This window comes from Rhinatrema bivittatum, chromosome 17 (assembly GCF_901001135.1).
Source record: "Rhinatrema bivittatum chromosome 17, aRhiBiv1.1, whole genome shotgun sequence".
Taxonomy (NCBI): domain Eukaryota; kingdom Metazoa; phylum Chordata; class Amphibia; order Gymnophiona; family Rhinatrematidae; genus Rhinatrema; species Rhinatrema bivittatum.
This window is the reverse complement of record NC_042631.1, coordinates 28,171,339-28,195,058: the sequence shown is the minus strand read 5'-3', so window position 1 is coordinate 28,195,058 and position 23,720 is coordinate 28,171,339. Positions and strand designations below refer to the sequence as shown.

General features: G+C 44.4%; 1 protein-coding gene across 1 annotated transcript; it reads left to right on the top strand.

Annotated features, from left to right (window-relative positions):
• The first annotated feature begins 12,343 nt into the window (after window positions 1-12,343).
• LOC115079173 (serum amyloid A-5 protein-like) lies at window positions 12,344-18,727 on the top strand. Its single transcript, XM_029582379.1, has 4 exons — window positions 12,344-12,459; window positions 13,384-13,518; window positions 16,212-16,350; window positions 18,466-18,727. Exons 2-4 carry the CDS (start codon window positions 13,398-13,400, stop codon window positions 18,605-18,607), a joined length of 402 nt encoding a protein of 133 aa, XP_029438239.1. The 5' UTR covers window positions 12,344-12,459; window positions 13,384-13,397; the 3' UTR covers window positions 18,608-18,727.
• The last annotated feature ends 4,993 nt before the right edge of the window (window positions 18,728-23,720 follow it).

Genomic DNA, 23,720 nt, shown 5'->3' with positions numbered 1-23,720 from the left:
TATTTACTTGGCGCACTAACTGTGATTCTTAAAGTAGTACTACCTGCATTCCTCAGAATCGGAATGTCCCGTTCCCTGGCTTTGTTCCTTCAATTTATGGGTTTTTTTACCCCTATGCTCTCTTGTTATTATCATAGTGAAAGGATATGGAATTTTCTCTTCTTTGAGGAAAGAAAGTTTGCACATTTTTATTCTAAGCCCCCTTTTAAGGATTCACATTCTTCTCGGAGGTCAGTTTTTAGAGGTCAACGTGGTTTCCATGCTTTTACAGGTATTCAAAGTGGTACTAATAGCAATTTCTTATGATTATTACCGCATCATCTCTTTTTTTTTACTTGGCTCCATAATTATGGACAAAGTATTGAAAGACTTAAAATGTTTATTCTCCTTTATCGCAGGATTAAATTAAAATTAGAAAGGCAAATATTTTGGTTATAGATTTTGTTGGTTCTAATAGCCAATCAAATAAAGCTCTCATTAGTACTGCTTGCCTTAAATAACACCAAAAAATGTGACTTTGTGATGAAACGTTAGACATCACCTTTGCTTCAGGTGATGTCCCTCAGGAGCTGTGTCTGATTAATGCCCATCTTGATTGCAAAAGGCAAACATGGACTTCCAATAGGTCTGTAAAATAAACAGAGAATGTGGATTTTCAGAAACGCTGTAATGCAGGCCAAGGTTTCTACTGGTTTGGGAATACAGCTGGCATAATGTTACCTGTTATCGGCGTCTGAAGTGCTGGGCTCTAGCCTGTCCTTAAAGCAGCAGCACTAGAAAAACTGATTTAAAATAGGTGTTACTGAAATAGAGCCCCCTAAGGTTATTTCTGATATTCTAATTTGATTGTTACTGATGTCCGTGTTTGAAAGCTCCCTCCTAGGCTAGTTTGCACCTCTTACTTTAACCAATCTTTGAAGGCTGGGGGGTGCTGCTGTGCTGATCCGTTAGTGTGATGCCTGCATGGGATCTTGATAAACTACAAATAAAGCACAAACAGCTATAGAGTGGAATCAGGATTTTCAGGAATAGGGTGGCATGATTTTAGTAAAGACTGGACGAATTTATCCATTGGGTGCTCCAAGTATTATTCAAATAAAAGATAATTCATATCAAAAAGATGAGGTTTAATTTCAAGGCAGGGACCCATCTCAGCTCCTCATTTATTTTATTTTATTTTTTGACTGGCTACTTTTTTTCCTGCTCTTTTTGGGCTTCCAGCCTAGAGCTGGGACCTGGCACCATGATCCTTCATTTATAACCGGCTAAGGGCCATGCACCAGGGCTCTTTTCAGACCCCTGCATCCTTGGCCTCTAAATCCAGCTGCAAGCTGTTGCCATTGTAAGCTGACGATGAGAGTGACTCCCACCCATCTCTGGGGCTGTGAATGTGGCCTCTGCACTACCACTGAACCATCGTACTCACCCTTTATCTAATTTTTAATCCACAAATTGTCAAACTATGACAGTTGCTTTAGTGTATTGTGTTGCAGAATATCGTGCATCACTGTGGAACAGCAGCAGCCACAGAAAGCACTTAGATATCAGCCTGTGTGACGTGACCATCTTGTAATTTGCATTCTGAAGCCTACACCATGGGAATATGTGCCCAGGAGGGTAGGGATATGTTGCGGACGGAGGCCTCGCTATCCGTTGAGAGTCATGAGGCGAGCATGGGGGGGGAGGGGGTAGGGGGGACTCGGGAGTGGACGTGAGCATGAGCCCTTGGGCCACAGCACAACCCCAGGGCAAGGCTCCAAGGTACATGCTGCGGGTAGGCGAGCACATCCGGACACAGGCTGGACAGAAGCTTGGAGACTTGGAACACTCAAGCCTCTGCAGAACCTGCACACACAGGAGTGAGACCCAGCAAGGCAATGCTGGTATCTGGGGTAGCCCTCTGGCTATTCTGAAAGCCCTTTTGGACTTGCCACTTGGGAACAGCTTGAGCATCAGGACAGATGGGGGTTGAGGACAGAAGATGACTCTCGAGACGAGGACATGACAAAGGCACAGAAGACTTGGAAAAAGACAAAGACTCAGGTTCAGGTTTCAGATTCAGGTTCGGGGTTCAGGTTTCAGGGTCAGGAATGGAATGCGCCCTACACTGCCCATGGGCTGGTCGCGGACCATGATGAATGTGGGGCAGACTCTGGACTTGAGACTTGGACATGGATGGAAGCTGGAACAAGGAACTCCAAAGACCAGGAACAGGATTCAGGAACTCAGAACTAGGAAAATGCCAGCAGCAGAGACCAGGTGCAAGAGTGGAAATTGGCGACGTTCTGGGCTGCGAAAACCACAGTAGCACCAGCGATCCCCTGCCACATGGATTGTGGAAACGGCATCCAGCTGGCATCAGGAGCCTGCGGCATCTCTCCCGCTGAAGGGCGCTGCATCGGCTAAAGTAGCGCTCCAGGCTGTGCCAGCAACAGGGAGCATAGCGTCAGGATGCGTAAGCCTCCTGTAGGCCTGACCATGGCGGCAAGCACAACAGGATAGGACTGCCGTTGTTGGTTACACAATCATTAAAATGTGGATAACTGTGTGGCTGGTGGCTGTGGGGATCACTTGATAACTTGCTTGCCTGGTGTGAAGGTAATGGATCTTACACACCACCTAGATAAGACTTTAGAGTGCTGGAGAGAAGCCAGCTGTTGTAGTACATTTGGGTACCATTGGAGGGTGAAGGAGGGAGACTGATGGCCAAGTTTAGGTTTCTAGGTGATAGATTTAAAGCCATAACCTCCAGGGTAGCATTCCTAGTCATGCTCCCTTGGAGGCAGGCTCTTGGAGGCAGGCTGCGTTCCAGACTCTCAGTATGTGGACGAGACAATGATGCAGGGGAGAAATTTCTGGATTCATTAGGAATTGGAGGATTTTGAAGGAAGGAGGGTGCCTATTGCAATCAGAAAGGAGCCTGGTTATTGTTGGCACTAACAACGAAAAAGGAGAGAGCAATTTTTAAACTAGCTTATAGGAGGTAAGCCTCCTATGTGCTTCAGAATGAGATATCTTCAAATGATACTGGTAAAACGGAAATTAGATTACCCTTACAGAGAGGCTGTAGGAAAAAAGCAGAGGTAGCCCAGGTGGATGTAAAGACTAGATAAATGTGAATGATGCCAAATAACCTGAAGCAACTGCTAATAATAAACGGGTAGTGACGAGGCATAAAAAGACTACAGTTAGGTGTCTATATGTAAATGCAAGAAGTCTAAAAAAAAAGCAAGACTGAAGAATTAAAATGTGTGGCGCTACATGAATATATAGACAATAACAATCTCAGAGTTCTGGTGAAAAGATAATAATAACTAATGGGGTACTTGTGATAGCAGGGTACAACATATACTGAAGTGACAAAGCAGATCGCAGAGGCTGTCAGGAAGCAGACTGCACTCCGGAATCTCTATGGATAAAAATGACATGCGTGTTAGGGAAGAGTATAGCACTGGGATGTGAAATTCTAACGCAGATGAGACAGGCTATTAACATTTGGATGCACCAGAATTATGGAATATTTTAGTTACCCCCAATATCAATTTTTTAAATTTCTCCTCAGGGAGGAAACGTTTGTTGATGCCATAAATGACAACTGGTCCTGGAACCAATGATAGGAGCTACTTTAGATCTCATTCTTAACGGCTTGCAGGACCTGGTGCATGCAAGCTATAGTTATGGTCACTCCTATCCAAAACAAAAGTTATAGCGGAACAGAGAAGTGCAACAAAAATGATGAAGGGGATGGAACGGCTTCCTTCTGAAGAAAGGTTAAACAGATTAATGCTCTTCAGCTTGAAGAGATGACTGAGAAGGGGATATGCTAGAGGTTTATAAAATCTTAAGCAGTGTGGAACAGGTTAATAGGGAATGATCCTCTACTTTTACAAACAGAACTAAAGACTAGGGGAAAACAAATTGGAGAAAGTATTTTTTTTTTCACTTAACGCATGATTAAGTTGGGGAATTTGTTGCCAGAGAAAATGGTCAAGATTAGTGGTGTAGTACTTCCAGAAGTTCCGGAACGCTCATCATCGGACACAGGATGTAGGGCTTGATGGATTATTGGCCTGATCCATCAAGGCGCACTTGTTATGTTCTTATAATTTTAAGAAGAAGAAGAAAACAGACTGAAAGAAAGGGGAAAGTAAAAAAATTAAAAAAAGCAACCCCCTCCAAAAAAACTCCCCAAAAAAACTTGAACAAAAAAAGACAAATCCCAAAAGAAGAAAAAAATGATAAGAAACATTTTTCCCTGGCTCCGAAACGTTTTTAACTGGTGCCCAAGTGGATCGTAAAACTGATTTCTCAATCCACGAGGCTGCAATTGCTGTCAGATTTGGCTGCTTCACACGTTTAGTAAACACTGCTGAGAAACTGTGGACTTTTTCCCGAATATGTTTCCCTCATGTAGAGTTGCATAAGGAAGACAATATTTTGGTAATAAATGCTTTCATTATCTGGAAGCTTTTTGAATGCCTAAGCTCTAATTTAAGAACATTTTTCTTTTTCTTTTTTGGGGGTGGGGGGAGGGAGATTGCCTACCCCAGCCTGCACGTGTGTAGCCTCACAATAAGGATTGTTAAAGAGAGCGCCCAGATTAGTGGGGAGCACGAGTTTTATGAATTTAAAATGATCAAAAGTGCTCAATAGGAATATTGGTTTTCTCTTATGTTGAGAGAGAAATCATCTTATAACTGCAAATTAATGTTTGTTTCCCTCCTTGAGCTTTCACATCCTTCTCAAAGTTTCTCGTATATCAAAACAAAGAGACTTTACAAAGGCATAGAGAGCCCACTGTTCTTCTTGACACTCTCCATCAACTCAATACCTCAACTGTCTTTTGGTGGAACCTTTTTAGAAAGTGTAAAACTTAAAAGCGGTTTATTGTTTTCTTTTAGCTGGAGAAGGATTATTCCCCAATTGGAGTATGGGTGGCAGGGCATTAACCCTTCATATTGTTCAAGTTCTCAGTCTCAGCCACAAGGCCAAGAAGAGAACATCTTAGCTCCTGGTTCAGACCCTGTGCTTGGATCTTAGCCCTCTCCTTTTTAGGTGTTGATTTGGAAACTGCACCCCTGAGAGGGAGCATGGATGCTTCAATCCTGTTAACACTGCACTGAAAATGTAAACTCCAGACCATTTTGGTAGCCCTCCTCTAGAGTGCCTCTACTCTTTATTTTTGTGGAGATGTAGACTCCTGAACTGGACACAATACTTCAGACGAGGTCTCGCCAGTTATTTGATCTGAGGTGTTATCAGCTCTTTTTTGGCTTGGTTGTACTGCTCTTAGTGCCCGTTAGCATTCCATTGGTATTTCTACTACCTTATTACATTGTTATACAACCCTGAGGTCATCACATATGATCATCTCCATATCCTCTCCTGTTTGGTCATCCACATATCCATGAAGATCAGAAACGAATGACTCAGTTTTGGTCTTATACACATTCGTCTCTGCATTATTCTTCCCCATCCTCAAACCTTTTTTCCTGGATGTTATATCTCACACTGTAGATAAATACTTTGAATCCTCCAGAGGGGGAGGTGGAAAGGCAGGGCTTCAGCCTACATGAAGATTAGATGTTGGCTCATTTATTCTGGGTCAACTGATTAAGTAGAAAAGAAGATAGATTGTGTGGATCTAATACTCACCATAGTGGTGCTATTTAAGACAATGCTTTTGTGCCAAAGAAATAGTTTACATGGTTGTGGTTGATTGTGAGAGAGGAAGACCCCAGATATCAGAAAGGAAACAGCTTAGCAGGGCCCAGGCCACATAGGAAAGATATGGAAGTTAGCAGGGAGGAGAAACAAACAAAGTCAGAGAGTAGCATTGGGAGTAAAGGGCCACAAGCTGCAAGAGCAAAGCGCATGAACAGCCTGCAAAATTTGATGAGGTTGGGAGTATTCAAAAGTGATTAAACAATCTCCTTGTGTGTGTGTGTGCTGTGGAGAACCCATAAGAATTCTAGAACTGATTGGATCAAGCTATAAGGAGCCAGAAATAGCAGCACTGCTGTGAAATGCATGGGGCTAATGGAAAATGTTGTTCCTGTTGCAGAAAATAGTCATCAGATTGTGAGAGAGGGTAAGAACTGGGTGAGGATGGATAAAGTAATTAAAATGGCATAAGTTTCAGCATTGTGATGGATCAGTGAGTCACTGAAATCATGCTGGTGCGCTGTATTCCCTTCAGATCAAGAGTTGATTATATTACGATAGACCCAGCTGCCATGGGAATTGGCATATAGGTAATTCTGCAGCTAGTTTTTATTTGCTTGATAACTTTAGAGGCTAATCTCCCACCAGGACCTCTGAGTTCTTAAAGTTTGCTTCAATCATGTCAATATAAACACTTTCCATCTTACCATCTCATATGTGCCTGAACAGGAATAGAAAATTAAAATGGTAATGCCACAGTTGTATAAGAAAGTAAGAAACATCATGATGGTTCAGACCAATGGTCCATCGAGTCTGGGTCACCTGACAGTACCTGGCAAATCCCAACATGAAAGCCTTTGTCATGTTGCTCTCCCCATGAATTTAGAGGTGGAGACACTAAAGTCTACCTGACTAATAATTATTTAAGGATTTGTTCTCCAGAAACTTGTCCAAACTTTTTTTAAGCACACATATAGTACTTTGCTTTAACCACATTTTCGGGCAAGGCCTTAACTTCAGTTCTATATCTCAGTTATGCGCTGATTGAAAATATAATTTCTTAAGTGAGTTTTAAGTTAGTTTCAGGGAGTGTCTCCTAGTCCTACTGCTATTTGGTAGTGTAAATATCCGTTCCTTCGTAAATTGTTCCATGCCACTCAATTTTGTGAACCTCTATCATTGCCTCACTAAATTGTCTCTTCTCCAAGCTGAAGCCCTAACCTGTTTAGCCTTTTTTCATTTGATCCAGCCTCGTAACCACTTTTGTTGCCCTTCTCTGCTCTTTGTCTAGTTCTGGTCTATCTTTTTTGAGGTGCAGTGAGCAGAATTTCACATAGTACTCAAGATGTGGCCATGCCATGGGTTGATACAGAGGTACTTTATTCCAAATTTTTGCTTTCTATTTATTTCCAAATTATGCCTAACATTGTATTTGCTATTTTGGCTTCAACTGCACACCGAGATAAAGATTTCAACGTGTTGTCCACGACCCCCAAGGTCCTTTTCCTGGGTGGCGACTCCTAATATAGAATCCAGCATCATGCACCTATATATCATCAGGATTATTTATCCTTATGTGCATCACTTTGCACTTGTCCACGTTAAATTGCATCTGCCATTTAGATGCCCAGTTCCCTAGTGTCCTCCTGCAGTTCCTCACAATCAACTCATGTTTTAACTACTTTGAATAATTTTGTGTCACCAGCAAATTCAAGCACCTTGCTCACTGCTCCTTTATCTCTAGATCATTCATGAATGGAAGAACCTAAAATCATTCTGAGGTAGTACCCCGCAGAGTCCTTCTGTGGCAAGAAGAGCATGAAGTCACTGCCATATCTTTCAGTCCCTGAGACGCGTCTGCCTGAACGCTGGTACGCCTGAAAAGTCATTTGTCTGTCAGCGACTTGTGCGGTGTCCTGTGGAAGGCAGAATTTGAAGGGCCAGTTTTCAGTTGTCCAGATTCTTTATGATGTACTTGGGCTGAGGCTGCCCGAGTACACGGCAGTCCATTTTTCAAAATAAACCATGCATGTTGCTTCCCTTTGAAAATTAGTGGATTTGGAGTGCATGCACTACAAGTGACCCTGTAACTGTGCAGCTGCTGTTTGCGCAGGAGGCCGAGAGGGGGGTAAAGAGAGTGTGTAATTCAAAAAAAGTCACAAACACGGGCTGGTTTTCTCCCCCCCCCCCCCCCCCCCGTCCTATACCCGCCCTTGGAAACTCCTCCTTTTAACCCAACTGTTTCAACGCGCGCACGGCCCCCTCTCCTGGGCACACGATGCAGTTTTTAAATGAGGGGGTCATGCTAAAAAGGAGGCGCTAGGGACAATTGCGTGCCCCAAGTGCCTCCTTGGCAGCGGATGCCCAGGAGAGTTGGCTGTCAGCAGGTTAGGAAAAGGGACGCTCAATTTTATGAGCGTCCCAATTGAGCGTCCCTTTCCTAACCTGATCACGACACTTTTTTTTTTTTTTTTACGTTTTGGTTCATCTGTCTTAATATTGCCACGATATTAAGTTGGCGGATGTACAGAAAAGCAGTATTCTCTGCTTTCTGTACACTTTTTTGAGCTGCTCAGAAATTAACACCTGCTCTGGAGCGTAAAAATGTGCGGATCGGGTGCACATTTTTTTTTTTGTATCTGGGGCGAATAGATCACCTGAGTGCACTGTATTCTATCAGCCTGATGGAAGCCCTTGCAGAGGAGAGCAGCTTTCTCAGCTAGGTGATATTTGTCTTTCAAAAGTTTAATGAGAGAGCAGAGAGAAAGCAATACTGCAATTCTGTAAATGTTGTAATAGTCCCTTCTTGTCATTTCTCTGTCCTGCAGTGTCAGGTTAAACTCTTATCATGTCCTTCCCTACCAGATAAAGAGAAGGTAGAGATAACAGCCAGCCACTGAAAATGCGAAAAAATCCCGCATTCATGTAGAAAAACAGCTGGGCAAATCGTGTATTCTATTTTGCCGTATAGATTCGGAGTTGAATGGAAATTTGCAAATGTTCAGTTTTGTTGCTGAACCTTTTACAGATTGAATGATTCCTAATTCTGGATGTAAACACATGCAAATTTGCTGCTGAAAAGCCCATTTTACTGCATCCCTGGATAGAGTGAATGAGCAAAAGGAGACAAGTCCTTGTAAGAGTCTCTGTCCTGTATGCAACCGCTCCCTTAAACTGTTGTCATAAGGATTTCAGAGTTAAAAGAAAATCATACTACTCAATTATAAAGGCCAATGTACTAAAGTGCATTAACATTAGCTGTTAATGTATGTTAATTAGTTTGTGTTAATGGCCCATATTAATGACATGCAAATACGTTTTTTGTGTTAATATACTAACATTAACATGAACGTTAAGAGGTCTGTGCTCACTTTTTCAAGGTTTCATGTGTGTGAATTTTCCATGTGCTAATAGATAATGAGCTGTTTTGCAAGTCTTTGCATCTCATTGTCTCATTACCATACGATGTTGCAGTAAGGACCAGCAGGGATGCCAAAAGAATCTGAGCTAGGCCCAGTCCTCTTCAGTGTCATCTTGAGTGTTTAAAAAACTTGAAAAATGGTTAAAAGGTATGATGTTTTTTCATTAAAAAAAAAAAAAAAGCAAACTCATACATCGAGGTTGAGAAATCCAAGGCCAGATACCTTTTTTGGAGATGAAGAACTAGACAAGAATGAGGACTAGAGCTCATCATTTCTGATGACCTCAAGGTGCCCAGTCAGTATGACAAAGCAGTTAGGAAAGGTAATAGTATACTGTGTGTATAAATGACCAGACCTGGTAAGCATTTTCTCCAAATATATAAACTGGGAAACATTATTTGAAGCATCTGGCCCAGAGAGAATTATCACTAATAGAAAGAGGGAAGTAATAAGTCCTTTGTGCAAGTCTCTAGTGGGTCCCCACTTTGAATGCTGAGTTCATTCCTGGACACTAGGGCCTAGGGCTTGGTGACCGGGATTTGGTCTCAGACCTGTACCTAGGACTAGGCCCTAGTCTCGGGCCTCAGCTGGGCCCTGGCATCAGGACCGGTGCCTCGGCGACTGGCATCAGCTGGGCCCCGGCACTGGGCATAGACCTGTACCCTGGGCTGGGCCTGAAAGACAATACCATTTTTCATTTCACATTGTTTCACTTAAAATGAGAAATAAATGAAATGAATTAATTAAATACTTTTTTTGGGGGGGGGAGGGGTTAAAATGAATGAAACAAATTGAGGTACCCCCGGAATAAAAATAAACTAAAACTATTCTTTTCACTTTACGCACCTCTACCAAATATGCCTCAAGCGATACGCAGTGCTGGAATGTAATGATTGTTTAAGCTGACCTTGAACAAATCCACATGACATGGAAAATACACCCATTCTACAATGATATAATCCTACCAAGACTGCTAAACATAAAAGGAAAAAGCACGGGTTTAAGATGCAGCATTTCTTGCGCAATCACTGAAACCATTAGTCAGCACGATGTGTAAGTCTTCCAGAAAGAAGAGAATACAAAGAAAGTTACTGCTTTCTCCTGGAAGAAAGACAGGAGGACGGCTACCAAGAATCAGATACATTCTTTTTCTCGCATTGGCACAATAGAAGCAACTCAAACGTCCAAGGCCAAAACTGTCAACCCAAAAAAAGCTTCTGATTCACTTAAATATAATACCCTCAGACCTTTTTGACGTTTGTGCATTGGGCAATCATTTATTATGTGGTCAGTAGTTTGATCTGTAGGACCACAGTCGCAAGCAGCGCTCTCTTTAAGTTGCTATTTATAAAGACCGTGGACTACTCTGGTGCGAGTCCTATCAATCTGGTTGAGTCTGCACCACTGTGTGCTCTGCATACCAAAACTGGTAACTTCTTTCATGTGGATCTTTAATTAAACGTTTGTTGTGAAAATTGATGCTGGCACACAGGTGGCACGGGGCAGTCCATTATAACATACTGTAACAACATCTGGAGCAGAGGTTTCCCTGTGTCTATGGAAGTAAATCTAAACACTCCTGGGTTTGTCTCCAAAGGGAGGGAACCCCTGGTAATGTTCCAATCTGAGCTGAGACCAAGAGCAGTGACTACAGGTTTTATTCATTATAGAATTTTGGAAGGAGATGACGATTTTTGTCTGCTAACCCAGATTATACAAAGGTGCTCTCCAGACATTGAAACGAAAGGGACAAGTGAAGAATTACCTATCAGGATATCAACAGAGGAGAGGATAAGAGCTGAGATTCAAGAAGCTAAGGTATGAAACGGTACTCAAGAGGATTGGAATCCACGATAAACATCCAAAAGGGACCTCTGATCATTTTACATCAGCCCACGGAGATCCTACGATCTTATGTGGATAAGGTTTTCAAGTTATTGATGGATGCAATTACCAGAAGGTATGTGATTTGCCAGATTGTCACTATTCAAGTTCGTCTGCTTCAGTAAACTTTACTTTGATTAGTACGTGGAGGTGATGTGTTTGCAGGGGAGTTGGAGGAACCATTTGCTGCTTCAAGGGCCCTGAAGCCTTGTATCATCCCATTTGGAAGAACTCAAGGAGCGGCATTGGTGTGTACTGAGACCTAGCAGCTGCGCAGTGCCACCCTGTGTAGTGAGGACATGGGAGGAAGGCTACAAATAGACATCAGAATAAATCTTAATGGCTCTGTTTGAATAGCTTTTTTTTCCCCACTAGGCAGTTCCTTCCATGGTGATCTGCCACCATGAGCTTTCATTCGCAACCACCCTGAGATTTTGTGCATTTGTTTTACCTGAATGGGTAAAATAGGACGAATGAGGCCATTTTCCCCAAAATACCTGAGACATTTGGGGTATTTTCAGTTGAGTTAAAATGCACATACACAAAAAATAAGCCAAAATAGGCTTATGGAAGGCTCCGTGACACTCCCCCCCCCCCCCCCCCCCCAAAAGAAACCCCGGAACCTCCCTGGGCTTCTCTGATTCCCCACCACAAGGTAAAAATGGAGCTTGACCCTACCTGACTGGGCCTCCCAGAGCCCTTCCCATCCACCCAGGGGCCAGGCACCTCCTTCCAGCCCCCACTTACCCTGTCCATGGGCTACATACAGTGGAAAGAACAGGAGCGATGCCATTTGCCCTGCCCGCTAGATAGAAAAATTTTAAAATGGCGCTAGGCCAAGGATCCATTTTTACCTTGTGGAGGGGAGTGAGAGGAGCCTGGGGAGGCCCTGGCTGTGTCTGGCTCAGCCCAGCTGGGCAGCGATAGGCCCTGGAGTTTTCTTGGGGGGCAGGAGGGGAAGGGGGGATTGTAGGTCATTCCAGAGGCCCATTTTTAGTTTTAAAATTTAGGGGGTTGGGAATGCTTTTTAAGAAACGAAAAATGAACCAAAACTATTTTTTTTTTATTGCTGCACATCCCTATGATCTTTTTTCCCCCTGAAACCTCCAGTCATGGACCCTGAATCTGGTCACCAGATGTTACCCTTAAGCAATGACCATGACTCCTGTCCTCCTGGGGGCTATGAAATAATAGCTATAATTTTAATTCAGTTTTTCTAGCTTTGCTGCTTTAAGAAGAGCAGACTAATGCACACCGTCTTCGACCCAGATAACAGGTAACTTTATGCCAGGTGTCTTCCCAAAATACTGGTAACCTTGGCCTACCTACAATACATTGTTTCTGAAAACCCACGTTTTCTGTTTATTTTACAGACCTACGGGAAGTCTGTGTTTGTCTTTTGCAATCAATATGTGTATAAATACTCCAGGAGCCACCCGTGCATCAGACACGGCTCCAGAGGGACATCGGCTCACCACCTGAAGCAAAGGTGAGGTGTAAATTTTGTCACAAAATTGCTTTTTTTTTTTTTTTTAGTGATATTTCAGGCAGAAATAATAATGAAAACCTTTATTATCTGGTTAGCTGTTAAGACCCACAAATTAAGTGAAGCATTTGTATTTCTGAATTTTATTTTAATTGTCAGTGGCGGCAGGGGAGGAGAGAATAAGCATTTTTTCAACTCTTCGTCCATTTATAGAGGAAACTCATCAAAGGTGCTGCAGTAATAATCATTTTCAGAAAACATTAATACTGCTACCACTGTGAAGCACGGAATCAACATTAACCTCTGAATCTGACCGTAGGGACAAACACAAATCCTTAAAAAGGGACCGGACTAGGATAAAAGTGAAACTGTCATTCCTGAAAGATGAGAACATTACATTTCTTTTCACTAAGATAATACAGGAGGCCAGAGAATAAGACCAGGAAAAGAAGGAACAAGTAACTCTGTAAATAAATAACAATATTTTGAGGCACGTGACTATAATTACATTAAGGATCACATTAAGGCTTGGGCACAGACTGGGTTAGCCATGCTCTGCCTGGTTAATGAATGGTCTGATCGTGTCACCAAGGAGGGACTCCTATTCCTCAGTCAGGTTGGTGACTGCAAAGCCCCAGCGGAAAGGATACACTCAGGTGCACAGTAAGATAGCAGCTGCTGATTAATGTAAGAGCAGCATTGGGTGTGGATGTAGAAGGAGCCGCCAACAACTCCTAGATTTAGGACTTCTCTGGGGCAATTAGTCCATTGGGAAGGAGGGAAAACAAACATGTGCGTGTGGACTATGGCCATGGGAAGACCTGAAAGGCACCATAAATCCAATTTCACTGAAAAAAAATAACATCTTATTGTACAAGCCCAGCAGTCCGAGTATTTGTAATCTCTCTTTCTTCTCTGTGGTATTAGACTTTCAAGAAGCAATGAAGCTTTCCATCTGTATCCTGGTCTTCTCCATGGCCCTGTGCGCCAATGCACAGTGGTACCATGATGCCTGGAGTGGAGTGGTTGATGCCGGAAGATTCGTGAAGGGGGCTGCTCAAGGTTAGTCCTCATTCAGTTCCTCTAGCTTTCCAGTTTCTGTAGCTACACAAATGATATTTTGCCAAACATCGCTGGCCCAAGGGTTGGGAGCCGGGTTAGTAAATTGAGGCTGTGGGCTCAAAGCCCCATCAGCTCAGTAACACTGCAGATTGTAACAAGGAAAGTTCATTAACTGCTATTAATCAAGTTTACTAAGGGCCAGATTTTATAACATGCGCGCGGCGTAGATTTGTTCGCGCAACCTGGCGCGAACAAATCTAAGCCTGATTTTGTAACATGTGCACTCAGCCGCGCGCATGTTATAAAATCCAGGGTCAGCGCGCGCAAGGGGGTGCACAATTGTGCAACTTGCGTGCGCCGAGCCGAGCAGCCTTCTTCTGTTCCGGCCTCAGAGGGAACTTTCCTTCTGCCCCCCCACACCTTCCCCTCCCTTCCCCTATCTAACCCGCCCCCACCCCTAACTAAACCCCCCCTGACCTTTATTGAAGAACTTACGTGCGCCGGCTCTCCATCCCCCTGCCCAGTGGCTGTTCCGGAGAAATCCATTCTGCAATGGCTGAAGCTAATCTCTGACATGGCTGGCTGGGCATGTTTTCTTCAAATTCTCTTGTCACTCCAGTAATAGTGATACAAACTCCCTCTATAACCAGACACTTTGAATTAATACAAAACTCTGAAAAAAAAAAAAAATCTCTCGGAACCTTTATAACAAATCTGCTATACCAAAACAGCACTAACTCCCAGACCACAAACAGCCACAACTCTATATGAAAAGAATACACTGCAGATATTCCATTCGGCCCTAAAACACCATTACACCTCCTATTTGGAAAAAAGAACAAGCTAGAATGATACAGATCCCTACACAGAACCTACGTGCTAGCAGAATACCTTACCTTGGTCTCTCTCTCTCTCACACACACTCACACTCACTCAGTCACTCACTCACCAAATAGTGACTACAAGTTAGAAACATGCAGAAAAAAACTGGATTCTTCTTTGATCTGCTGTCTACTTCAGCCTCGACCCTGCCCCTTCTGTTCACAGCCAACAGGAAAGGAGGAGGGAAGAAGCTCTGGATTAGGGAGCAGGGTAATTACTCTTTCTCTGCAGTGTCTGCTTCATGGTCACCCCCTTCCTCCCTGTGCCTCAAAGACAGGAGAAGAAATACTGGGATTAGGAAGCAGAGTGACTCTTCTTTGCGCTGCTATATGTCTGTTCCAAGTTTACCCCCTCCCCTCCTCTTCCCAGCGTACCTGAGAGGGGAGGGGCTGAAGCAGGAAGCAGACAACTGTTCTCTGCTGCCTGAGATATGGGGCACTGGCCAACAGAGTTACTGGGGCACACAGGCCCGGATTTAGAAATAGACAACTGCCTCTGTCACCAAAATTTCATAGGTACTGGAGAACCCAACTGCATCAGAAAACTTCAGCACGTGGCCTGCAAACCCTCATGTGCTGACAGACCCTGCGGCATCCCATCCCCGTGCATGGGTTTCCATGGCACCAGGAAGCCTGTGCTTGAGAAGGGGATAGAGCGTTGCAGGGTGTATAGGCCTCGCAAGCCCTGTGCTGAAGTGCTTTGACAGAGTTGTTCCTGTGAGGTCAAAGCTTGAGGCCCAGGACCAGAGGTAGAGATGAGGATCTGGGCAGGGGTGAAGGTGAAGGGTGCAGGCCTCCTCACACCTCCTGCTGATTTTTTAGAGAACTCAGAAACCTCTGACCCGTTGCCTGTTTGAAATCTGGCCTTGAGCAGAGCCTGCAAGCCAGCGGCAAGACACGGGGGGGGGGGGGGGGGGGGGGGGACAGATGCCCCGCTCGCCACACCTCCCCCAATTCCCGTCACTGCTCTCTGCAGAGGATTCTTGGAGCAGGGAAAGCTGCAACTCCCTAGCAGGAGATGCTGGAGGTTTTAGGAGTGCACAAAGCTACAAACTCTATGGTGGCAATTATCCTCCCCCTTCCAAAAAGCCAGAGCACATCATCCCCGTAACATACTTAATCCCTACCAGACGTCAAGGGCATGATATCTAATGCTACAGCCTTGACGTGAAACAGTATTGCTGGCTCATTCATGTAAAACCTTTCATCCTCATGCTTGGGTTGGAAGAGCTACAAATTGTGAGGTTCAATGCAGAATGTCTTGCCGCTGGCTTGCAGGCTCTGCTCAAGGCCAGATTTCAAACAGGCAACGGGTCAGAGGTTTCTGAGTTCTCTAAAAAATCAGCAGGAGGTGTGAGGAGGCCTGCACCCTTCACCTTCACCCCTGCCCAGATCCTCATCTCTACCTCTGGTCCTGGGCCTCAAGCTTTGTGTTAATATACTAACATTAACATGAACGTTAAGAGGTCTGTGCTCACTTTTTCAAGGTTTTATGTGTGTGAATTTTCTATGTGCTAATAGATAATGTGCTGTTTTGCATGTCTTTGCATCTCATTGTCCCATTACCATATGTTTTTGCAGTAAGGACCAGCAGGGATGCCAAAAGAATCTGAGCTAGGCCCAGTCCTCTTCAGTGTCATCTTGAGTGTTTAAAAAACTTGAAAAATGGTTCCCTGTGGATACAAAAAGCTGTGAGCAAAATAAAGGGTTAAATAACTTGTGTACAAAGAGAGGTCACAATGATGCCTTCTCCAATCGGCAGGATTGCATCAGTAGGTGGCTCTGCTGTTCCAATCTTCTTTCCATTTTCAGGCACGTGGGACATGGGAAGAGCCTACATGGACATGAGAGACGCAAATTATCGAAACTCAGACAAGTATTTCCACGCCCGAGGGAATTACGACGCTGCCCAGAGAGGCCCCGGTGGGAGATGGGCTGCTGAGGTCATCAGGTAATTAGAAGCTTGCAGGAGAAATACGATGACAATGAAGAAGAAATATTGAAATGACTCTCCCCACAGTTGCTTGCTTTGTTGCTAAATATCTGTACTGTATCAGGCCAAGACAGTATAGTGCACTCCAGCGGAGCGCACTGTTAACCCGCATTTGGACGCACTAGTTTTACCCCTTATTCAGTAAGGGGCAATAGTGCATCGAAAACGCGCATCCAACCCCCCGAAACTAATAGCGCCCGCAACATGCAAATGCATATTGATGGCCCTATTAGTTATTCCCGCGCGATTCACTAAGTAAAATGTGCAGCCAAGCCGCACATTTTACTTTCAGAAATTAGTTAATTTTTGCCGGCACCGGGAAAGTTTACAGAAAAGCAGTAAAAACTGCTTTTCTGTACACCCTCTGACTTAATATCATGGCGATATTAAGTCAGAGGTCCCAAAGTAAAAAATAATTAAAATCGGCCCACAGCTCACGGGTTCAAAACCGGATGCTCAATTTTGCCAGCGTCCGGTTTCCGAACCCGTGGCTGTCAGCGGGTTTGAGAACTGACGCCGGCAAAATTGAGCGTCGGCTGTCAAACTCGCTGACAGCCGCCGCTCCTGTCAAAACACAGGCACTAGGGACGCGCTAGTATCTCTAGCGCCTCTTTTTACCACGGGCCCTAATTTAAATATTTTGTTTTAGTGAATCGCGCGCACATCATCTCACCAATAAAAGTATCTAGCTCTGTTCCTATGTTAGAAATCTATCATTGTATTACTTCAGTTTCTATGAATGTCTATCCACATTGTAACACTGATTTTATTTATGAATGTTTTTCCTGTAAACTGTTATGAACTAGTGATTCTCACATAGAATGACGACATATAAAACATAAAAATAAATATCAGTAAGGTCCAATTCAGTTTATTGGTGTTAAGGCGGCAGTACTGATCACCTCTTTTTAAATAATTTGGGGAGCTTTTTATACAAACAATATTATTGAGCAAACCCTTCCTCTAATTGGAGGGGAAATAAGCTTGTGGTATTTGTGAAAGAGCATCCCACCATTATGATGCCAAATACATTTGGTGCTGCTGCACTGATCATCATTCGAAACGTCCATTAGTAGCACCCTGAGTACATGGAGAAGGATGAACACAAGAACTGACCTCATGGAAGATATGTGAAAAGAGGAAATAAAGGGGCCAAGTTTTAAACAAGCCACAGGGAACTTGCACTTAATTTTCAGAGGGGAACTATGTGGGTAATTTCCCTTTTGAAAACTGCCTACGGGTTGAAATGATTTACTCTGTCTGTGCCCCTGCTTTTTCTACCTGCTTGGAGCAAAGCAGATAGATGTAAGAATGTCAACCTGTGGTGTCTTATTTTCCAACCCCCCACCCTAAACTCACTCCCGTCCCAGGGAAGGTAGAAAAGTTGCTGCAGAGAGCAGAGTGACTCCTCTGGGATGTGCACTGCCGTCATATTAGTGCCTGGGCCTGTGGGGATGCTTCCCTTCTATTCGGCTCCAATGTGTGGCAGCCAAGGTTGTTGCGCTCTGGGATTATATGAAACTTGGGATACAGGTCAGATAACCTGGGAATCTCCCAGAAGACCCAGGAAACTTAATCCATCTGAGGCTAATTCACATATTTGGTTAATTAGACAGTGCACCAATTTACAGCCTTCAAAGTTTGGAGAACTATATGGGAACATTTCAGCCCAACCTGCAGATCTTTACTTCTAAAGCTTTTCAATTATCAAGCCCAAAGACATAAAATAACTCTACTGAAGAATTATATTGCTTTGTTTTCAGGGATGGTGACCCGCTGAGCCCTCAGGGTCCTATCAAGAAGCAGCTTTTTGTCTGATGATAATAAGACCTAGCCTATCAGAATAACCAAATTATAAATAATATGTTCTGAGTATTAACCCCTCAGAAAACGTATCTCTATTCCTGATAACCTGTAGTATGCTCTATGTGTGTCTGCCTTGTTTGTTCATTTATAACTATGAATGTTAATATATAAACCATTGTGATCATGTGAATTTCTCATGGAATGACTGTTTAAAAAACATCTAAATAAATAAATAAGACCTTTATTTTATTTTGTCTTTTTGTCTAGCGATGCCAGGGAGTTTGCGCAGGGCGGTTCTAGTGGAAGAGGAGTGGAAGATTCAATGGCGGACCAAGAGGCAAATAGATGGGGCAGAGGAGGAGGAGATCCTAACCACTACAGACCAGCTGGCCTTCCCGAGAAATATTAGCAGATTTGGGGAAACACTGAGATGCCTTTAAGACTTCTTAGAGGTCATATCATAATGTACTGTAAAGACTAATATGCTCTTCTGCAGCTACCCAGCTCATTTGATCACATAATAAAAATACAATTTTATAATGTTTTATCTTTCTATTTTGAAGACATCTTAGAGGTCATATCATACTGACATTGATAATATAATCTTCTTTTATGTACCGTGGCCTATCAAAACTAATAAAATATCACAGGGGGTAAATGTTCAAAGAGCCATTGAGAGGCTAAGAAATCTGGGTATTTTTAGCCAGCTAAAAATAGCCACTGCTAGATTATGGTATAAAATTCACATAAGGTAACTTCAGACGGCTAAAAAGTAGCTATTTGGCCACTGAGTAGCTTACTGAAAATTTACTTCAGGAGCACTGCCGGTGCAAGGGTCTGCAGCCGCTCTAGTATCATGTAATCTCTCTCTCTCCCTTGCTCTCTATCTCTCGCTTCGTCTCCTGCTCCCGCTCCCGCTCCAAAACTTCCTTTCACATGCTGCAACCTATCTCATGACTCACTCAGAGTCTTCAGCCTCCTACACTCATTTGAAAAATGGCGCCCTCGCATCCACCTACGGTGCCCGCCCACTGCCGGCACCCTAGGTGGCCTAATGCTTGCACCAGCCCTGCTCCTCCCTTCCCCCACCCTGTATGTCTCCTATTCTTCTCCATTTGGTCGCTGCCTGTCCCCCACTATCTGCTTCCTGTCTCTCCCCTCTTCTTCCCCTCTATCTGGCTCCTACCTTGTCTCCCCTTTTCCCAGTGTCTATCTCCTGCTGCTTCCATTCCCTTCCTCAGCTTCTGATGCTCCTCCTTGCCGCTTCCACCTTGTCTTCCCCAGTATCTGCTTCTCCTGCCCCTTTCCTAGTGTGGCACCTTGGTGTCACAGGGAGTGTATAAGAACATAAGAACATGCCATACTGGGTCAGACCAAGGGTCCATCAAGCCCAGCATCCTGTTTCCAACAGTGGCCAATCCAGGCCATAAGAACCTGGCAAGTACCCAAAAACTAAGTCTATTCCATGTTACTGTTGCTAGTAATAGCAGTGGCTATTTTCTAAGTCAATTTAATTAATAGCAGGTAATGGACTTCTCCACCAAGAACTTATCCAATCCTTTTTTAAACACAGCTGCACTACCTGCACTAACCACATCATCTGGCAACAAATTCCAGAGTTTAATTGTGCGTTGAGTGGAAAAGAACTTTCTCCGATTAGTTTTAAATGTGCCCCATGCTAACTTCATGGAGTGCCCCCTAGTCTTTCTATTATCTGAAAGAGTAAATAACCGATTCACATCTACCGGTTCTAGACCTCTCATGATCTTAAAGACCTCTATCATATCCCCCCTCAGCCGTCTCTTCTCCAAGCTGAAAAGTCCTAACCTCTTTAGTCTTTCCTCATAGGGGAGCTGTTCCATTCCCTTTATCATTTTGGTCGCCCTTCTCTGTACCTTCTCCATCGCAACTATATCTTTTTTGAGATGCGGCGACCAGAATTATACACAGTATTCAAGGTGCGGTCTCACCATGGAGCGATACAGAGGCATTATGACATTTTCCATTTTATTCACCATTCCCTTTCTAATAATTCCCAACATTCTGTTTGCTTTTTTGACTGCTGCAGCACACTGAGCCGACGATTTTAAAGTATTATCCACTATGATGCTTAGATCTCTTTCTTGGGTGCTAGCTTCTAATATGGAACCTAACATTGTGTAATTATAGCATGGGTTATTTTTCCCTATATGCAACACCTTGCACTTATCCACATTAAATTTCATCTGCCATTTCGATGCCCAATTTTCCCAATCTGCTTGTGATTTAACTACTCTGAACAATTTTGTATTATCTGCAGATTTGATTTCCTCACTCATCATATTTCTTTCCAGATCATTTATAAATATATTGAAAAGTATGGGTCCCAATACAGATCCCAATACAGAATTAATATTCTGAGAAGGTGGTGGTTTCCTCCTATGAGAGGTGTGTAAAGTGTTGCAGTAAGGTAGTATGGGGAAAGTTCCAGGGAATATTTATTTGTTTTATATATTGTCGTTCCATATGAGAATCACTAGTTTACAATGGTGTACAGAGTTGACATTCACAACCGTAAGATGAGTTACAAAGGTAGGCATGCACACAGGGGAACAAGGTCATCTTTGGGTCAGAGGGGGTTACAAACCACTCTTTGACTGGTAGTTTGGTAAAGCACCTATGGGCGTGGGTTTAGGAGAAGGTTATAGAAACCCTGACTATCCTTGCTCCAGAGTGAACAGGCAAGCAGGAGACGTAGCTGAGATCCTCTCCCAGGGTTACAGGAAGGGAGAAGTAGGAGTCAGGGAAAGCTTCTGATCCAGTGTCTCAGGAAGCCTGAGGGAGAAAGAAGATCTATAGCTTGGAGTTGAAGAATGAAGAAAGTCCATATTTGAACTGTGGTGGGAACTTGCTTGGACCAGAAGGCAAATTGTGCCAGCACAGACTTACTGCGGGGCTCGGTTGATTCTTGGCTGCAGAATCCTTGAGCTGATCAGGATGCTGTGAGTAAGTAAATCAGAGTATATGACATTATTAGGGCCTGGATAGGCCAAACAGAAAGGATTATGTAATGACCGCTTACCTCGCGGGGCGTTCCTGGTCTGGGACAGACCTCGCAGGAGCCCCCCTAGGGCAGACTCCATCAGTCCTCATGTCCTTGGTGCCTCCACCTGGGGAAGATGTTAGTGGGTGGGATTTCCCTCCCTTCAGCCCAGGAAAACAAATGGGATTATGAACAAGGCTGGCAGTTATGTACAAATGTATGTACAAATATATACAGGTTTATTAGACTATATAAGTATATACATTTCTACATGACTACGTACATTGCTAATAGGATGTCAAACAGCACACATATCTACTTGTGGTTAATAGTCTCTGGCACACAACTATATACATTTTTACAAAGTAGCAAGAACATTTAATATTTGGCAATTTGGGGTTGTTGGCCCCCACAGGTATACCACCCTATAGAATAGAAAGGACCTCTTGAGTTCCTGCTTGATCAAGTATTATTATCCTACCCTTTTTTTTCCCAAGTCCCACCCATGTGAAAAGATGCAACTGGTCTGGTGGGCAGTGTTGGCCTGGGGTGGTCCGTTGCATCTAAACCGCTGCCATCTTCTCAGTGCCACTTCCACTCTGCTGAAAGGTCTGTGCCAACACTGGGGTCCACGCCCTCCTGGAATCCTTACTCTGCCTCCCGGTATTTTGCTGGGGTCCACATCTCCTGAGAGACCTGACTCTGCCTCCTGGAATGCTGCTGGGGTCCACACCCTCCTGGGGAATTCAACTGCTCCCTCTGGACCTGCTGCTGGCATCCACACCCTCCTGGGGGACTGTTCAATCTGCTGCTGGGGTCCCCTTGCTCAAGGGGTACCCAGGGTCACATCCCGATCTGCAGCTAGGGTCCCCTCCCAATCTGCTGCTGGGGTCCCCTTCCTCCTGGGGGACCTATCGATCTTCTGCTGGAGTCCCCTTGTTCAAGGGGGACCCAGAGTCACCTCACAATCTGCTGCTGGGGTCTCTTTCCTTCTTGGGAACTCCCTTAGTAGGAGGGTTTTTCCTGGCTTAGGTATACAGCTCCCCTAGGCCCATGGCTTGTTTAGCATTCAGTTATTCAGGCCCTCTGCAGTCTCAGCTTTCAGTGATTTTAGCTCCACTAAGTTTATGGCCAGTCATTCGCTGTTGCCCAGCCTGGATGGGTTACCTTCTTTCAGCCAAAAAGCCAAGACCATGGAAAGAGAATATGTATACACCCTTCCATCCTGCTTGTCTTTTTTTTTCTTTCTGTTGTCTGGAAACTAGGTACACAAGAGTCTGATTCCCCCTTGCAGGGGCAGTTCTATAATGAGGCAGGGTGAGGCAGCCCCTTCAGGTGGAAGAATTTTGAAGCAGCATAAAGTGCCCCTTCAAAATTCTGCAGCACCTGCCTCCCCCGTTGCACCACCCTCCTGACCCCCCCCCCCCCCCCCCAGGCCATTGGCTGCCACTAATCAAAATGGCATGGGCCAGCCATTGCCCTTACCATGTGACGGGGTAGCCTGTGTCACATGGTAAGGGCTAAAGGCTACCGGTGCCATTTTGATTAGTGGCATCTGATGGCTCAGGAGCGGCAGATTGCTCCCGGGCCCCCCGCTGGACCACCAGGGCTTTGGTGAGATATTCACTGCATTTCCAATAGTAGTCCAGGGGGTGTGATATAAAATTCCTTACTTGAGTCTCTGACTCATCTATTCAATGGTCATTTAAATACCTACACTAAGGGGTCTGGCAACCTTTTCAATCTTATCCTGGGTTTTTCTGGGCTGATGGCTCATGTTACATAGCTGCATTGTCCTCTTTTTTTCCTCTGCTGCAGCTCACTTAAATGGTAGCATGCTCTTTAACCTCAGTCTCCCTTTGGAGGGGGGGGGGGGGGGGTTTCAATTGTAAATAAGAAATGAAGCTTTTGGAATCTTTGCAACAGGCTCTGAGATTTTGTATTTGGGCAATAAATCTTTTCTGTTTTGGAGCACAGCTTCCCTGGATGGACAAGGACTTATTTGATGGTGACAGTGTGCGTGTGTGTCCTTGAGACATTTTTTCCCCTCTCTTTGGGTGGGTCACCCCATGCCCCCCCCAAGCTGAGAAAGTGTCCCCGATGAACCAGGGGATACACAGCTGTTTACTCAGCTTTCTCATTATCCCTTACCCCCTGTCCGCCTTCCCCAGCATGCAATCCTCCCTATTACCTCGGTTTCCCCAGTATTAGCTTCCCCCATGGCTTGCCTCCCCTTCCTGAGCATTAGCTTCTCTGCCACCAGCCTCCCCTTACCTAGCATTAGTTCCCACTCCCACTTGCCCAGGGCCAGATTTAAGACTATGGCACTTATAGGCAGAGGACCGGAGATGGGATGGTTTTACTCCCAAAACATCAAAGTGCAGCAGGCCCCCCCTTCAGAATTTGGCATCTATGCACGTGCCTAAATCCAGTCCTGCATTTGCCCCCTTGTTCTAGTTCGCCTCCTAAGCTGTCTGTCCCTCCTCGGCACCCGTAGGCT

What these genes read in the sequence shown, in the direction of transcription:
- LOC115079173 (XM_029582379.1), top strand. Translation starts at nt 13,398, where the DNA reads ATGAAGCTTTCCATCTGTATCCTGGTCTTCTCCATGGCCCTGTGCGCC. An exon ending in CGTGAAGGGGGCTGCTCAAG is followed by an intron (nt 13,519 to 16,211) that starts GTTAGTCCTCAT and finishes TTCCATTTTCAG; the next exon opens with GCACGTGGGACATGGGAAGA. An exon ending in TGGGCTGCTGAGGTCATCAG is followed by an intron (nt 16,351 to 18,465) that starts GTAATTAGAAGC and finishes CTTTTTGTCTAG; the next exon opens with CGATGCCAGGGAGTTTGCGC.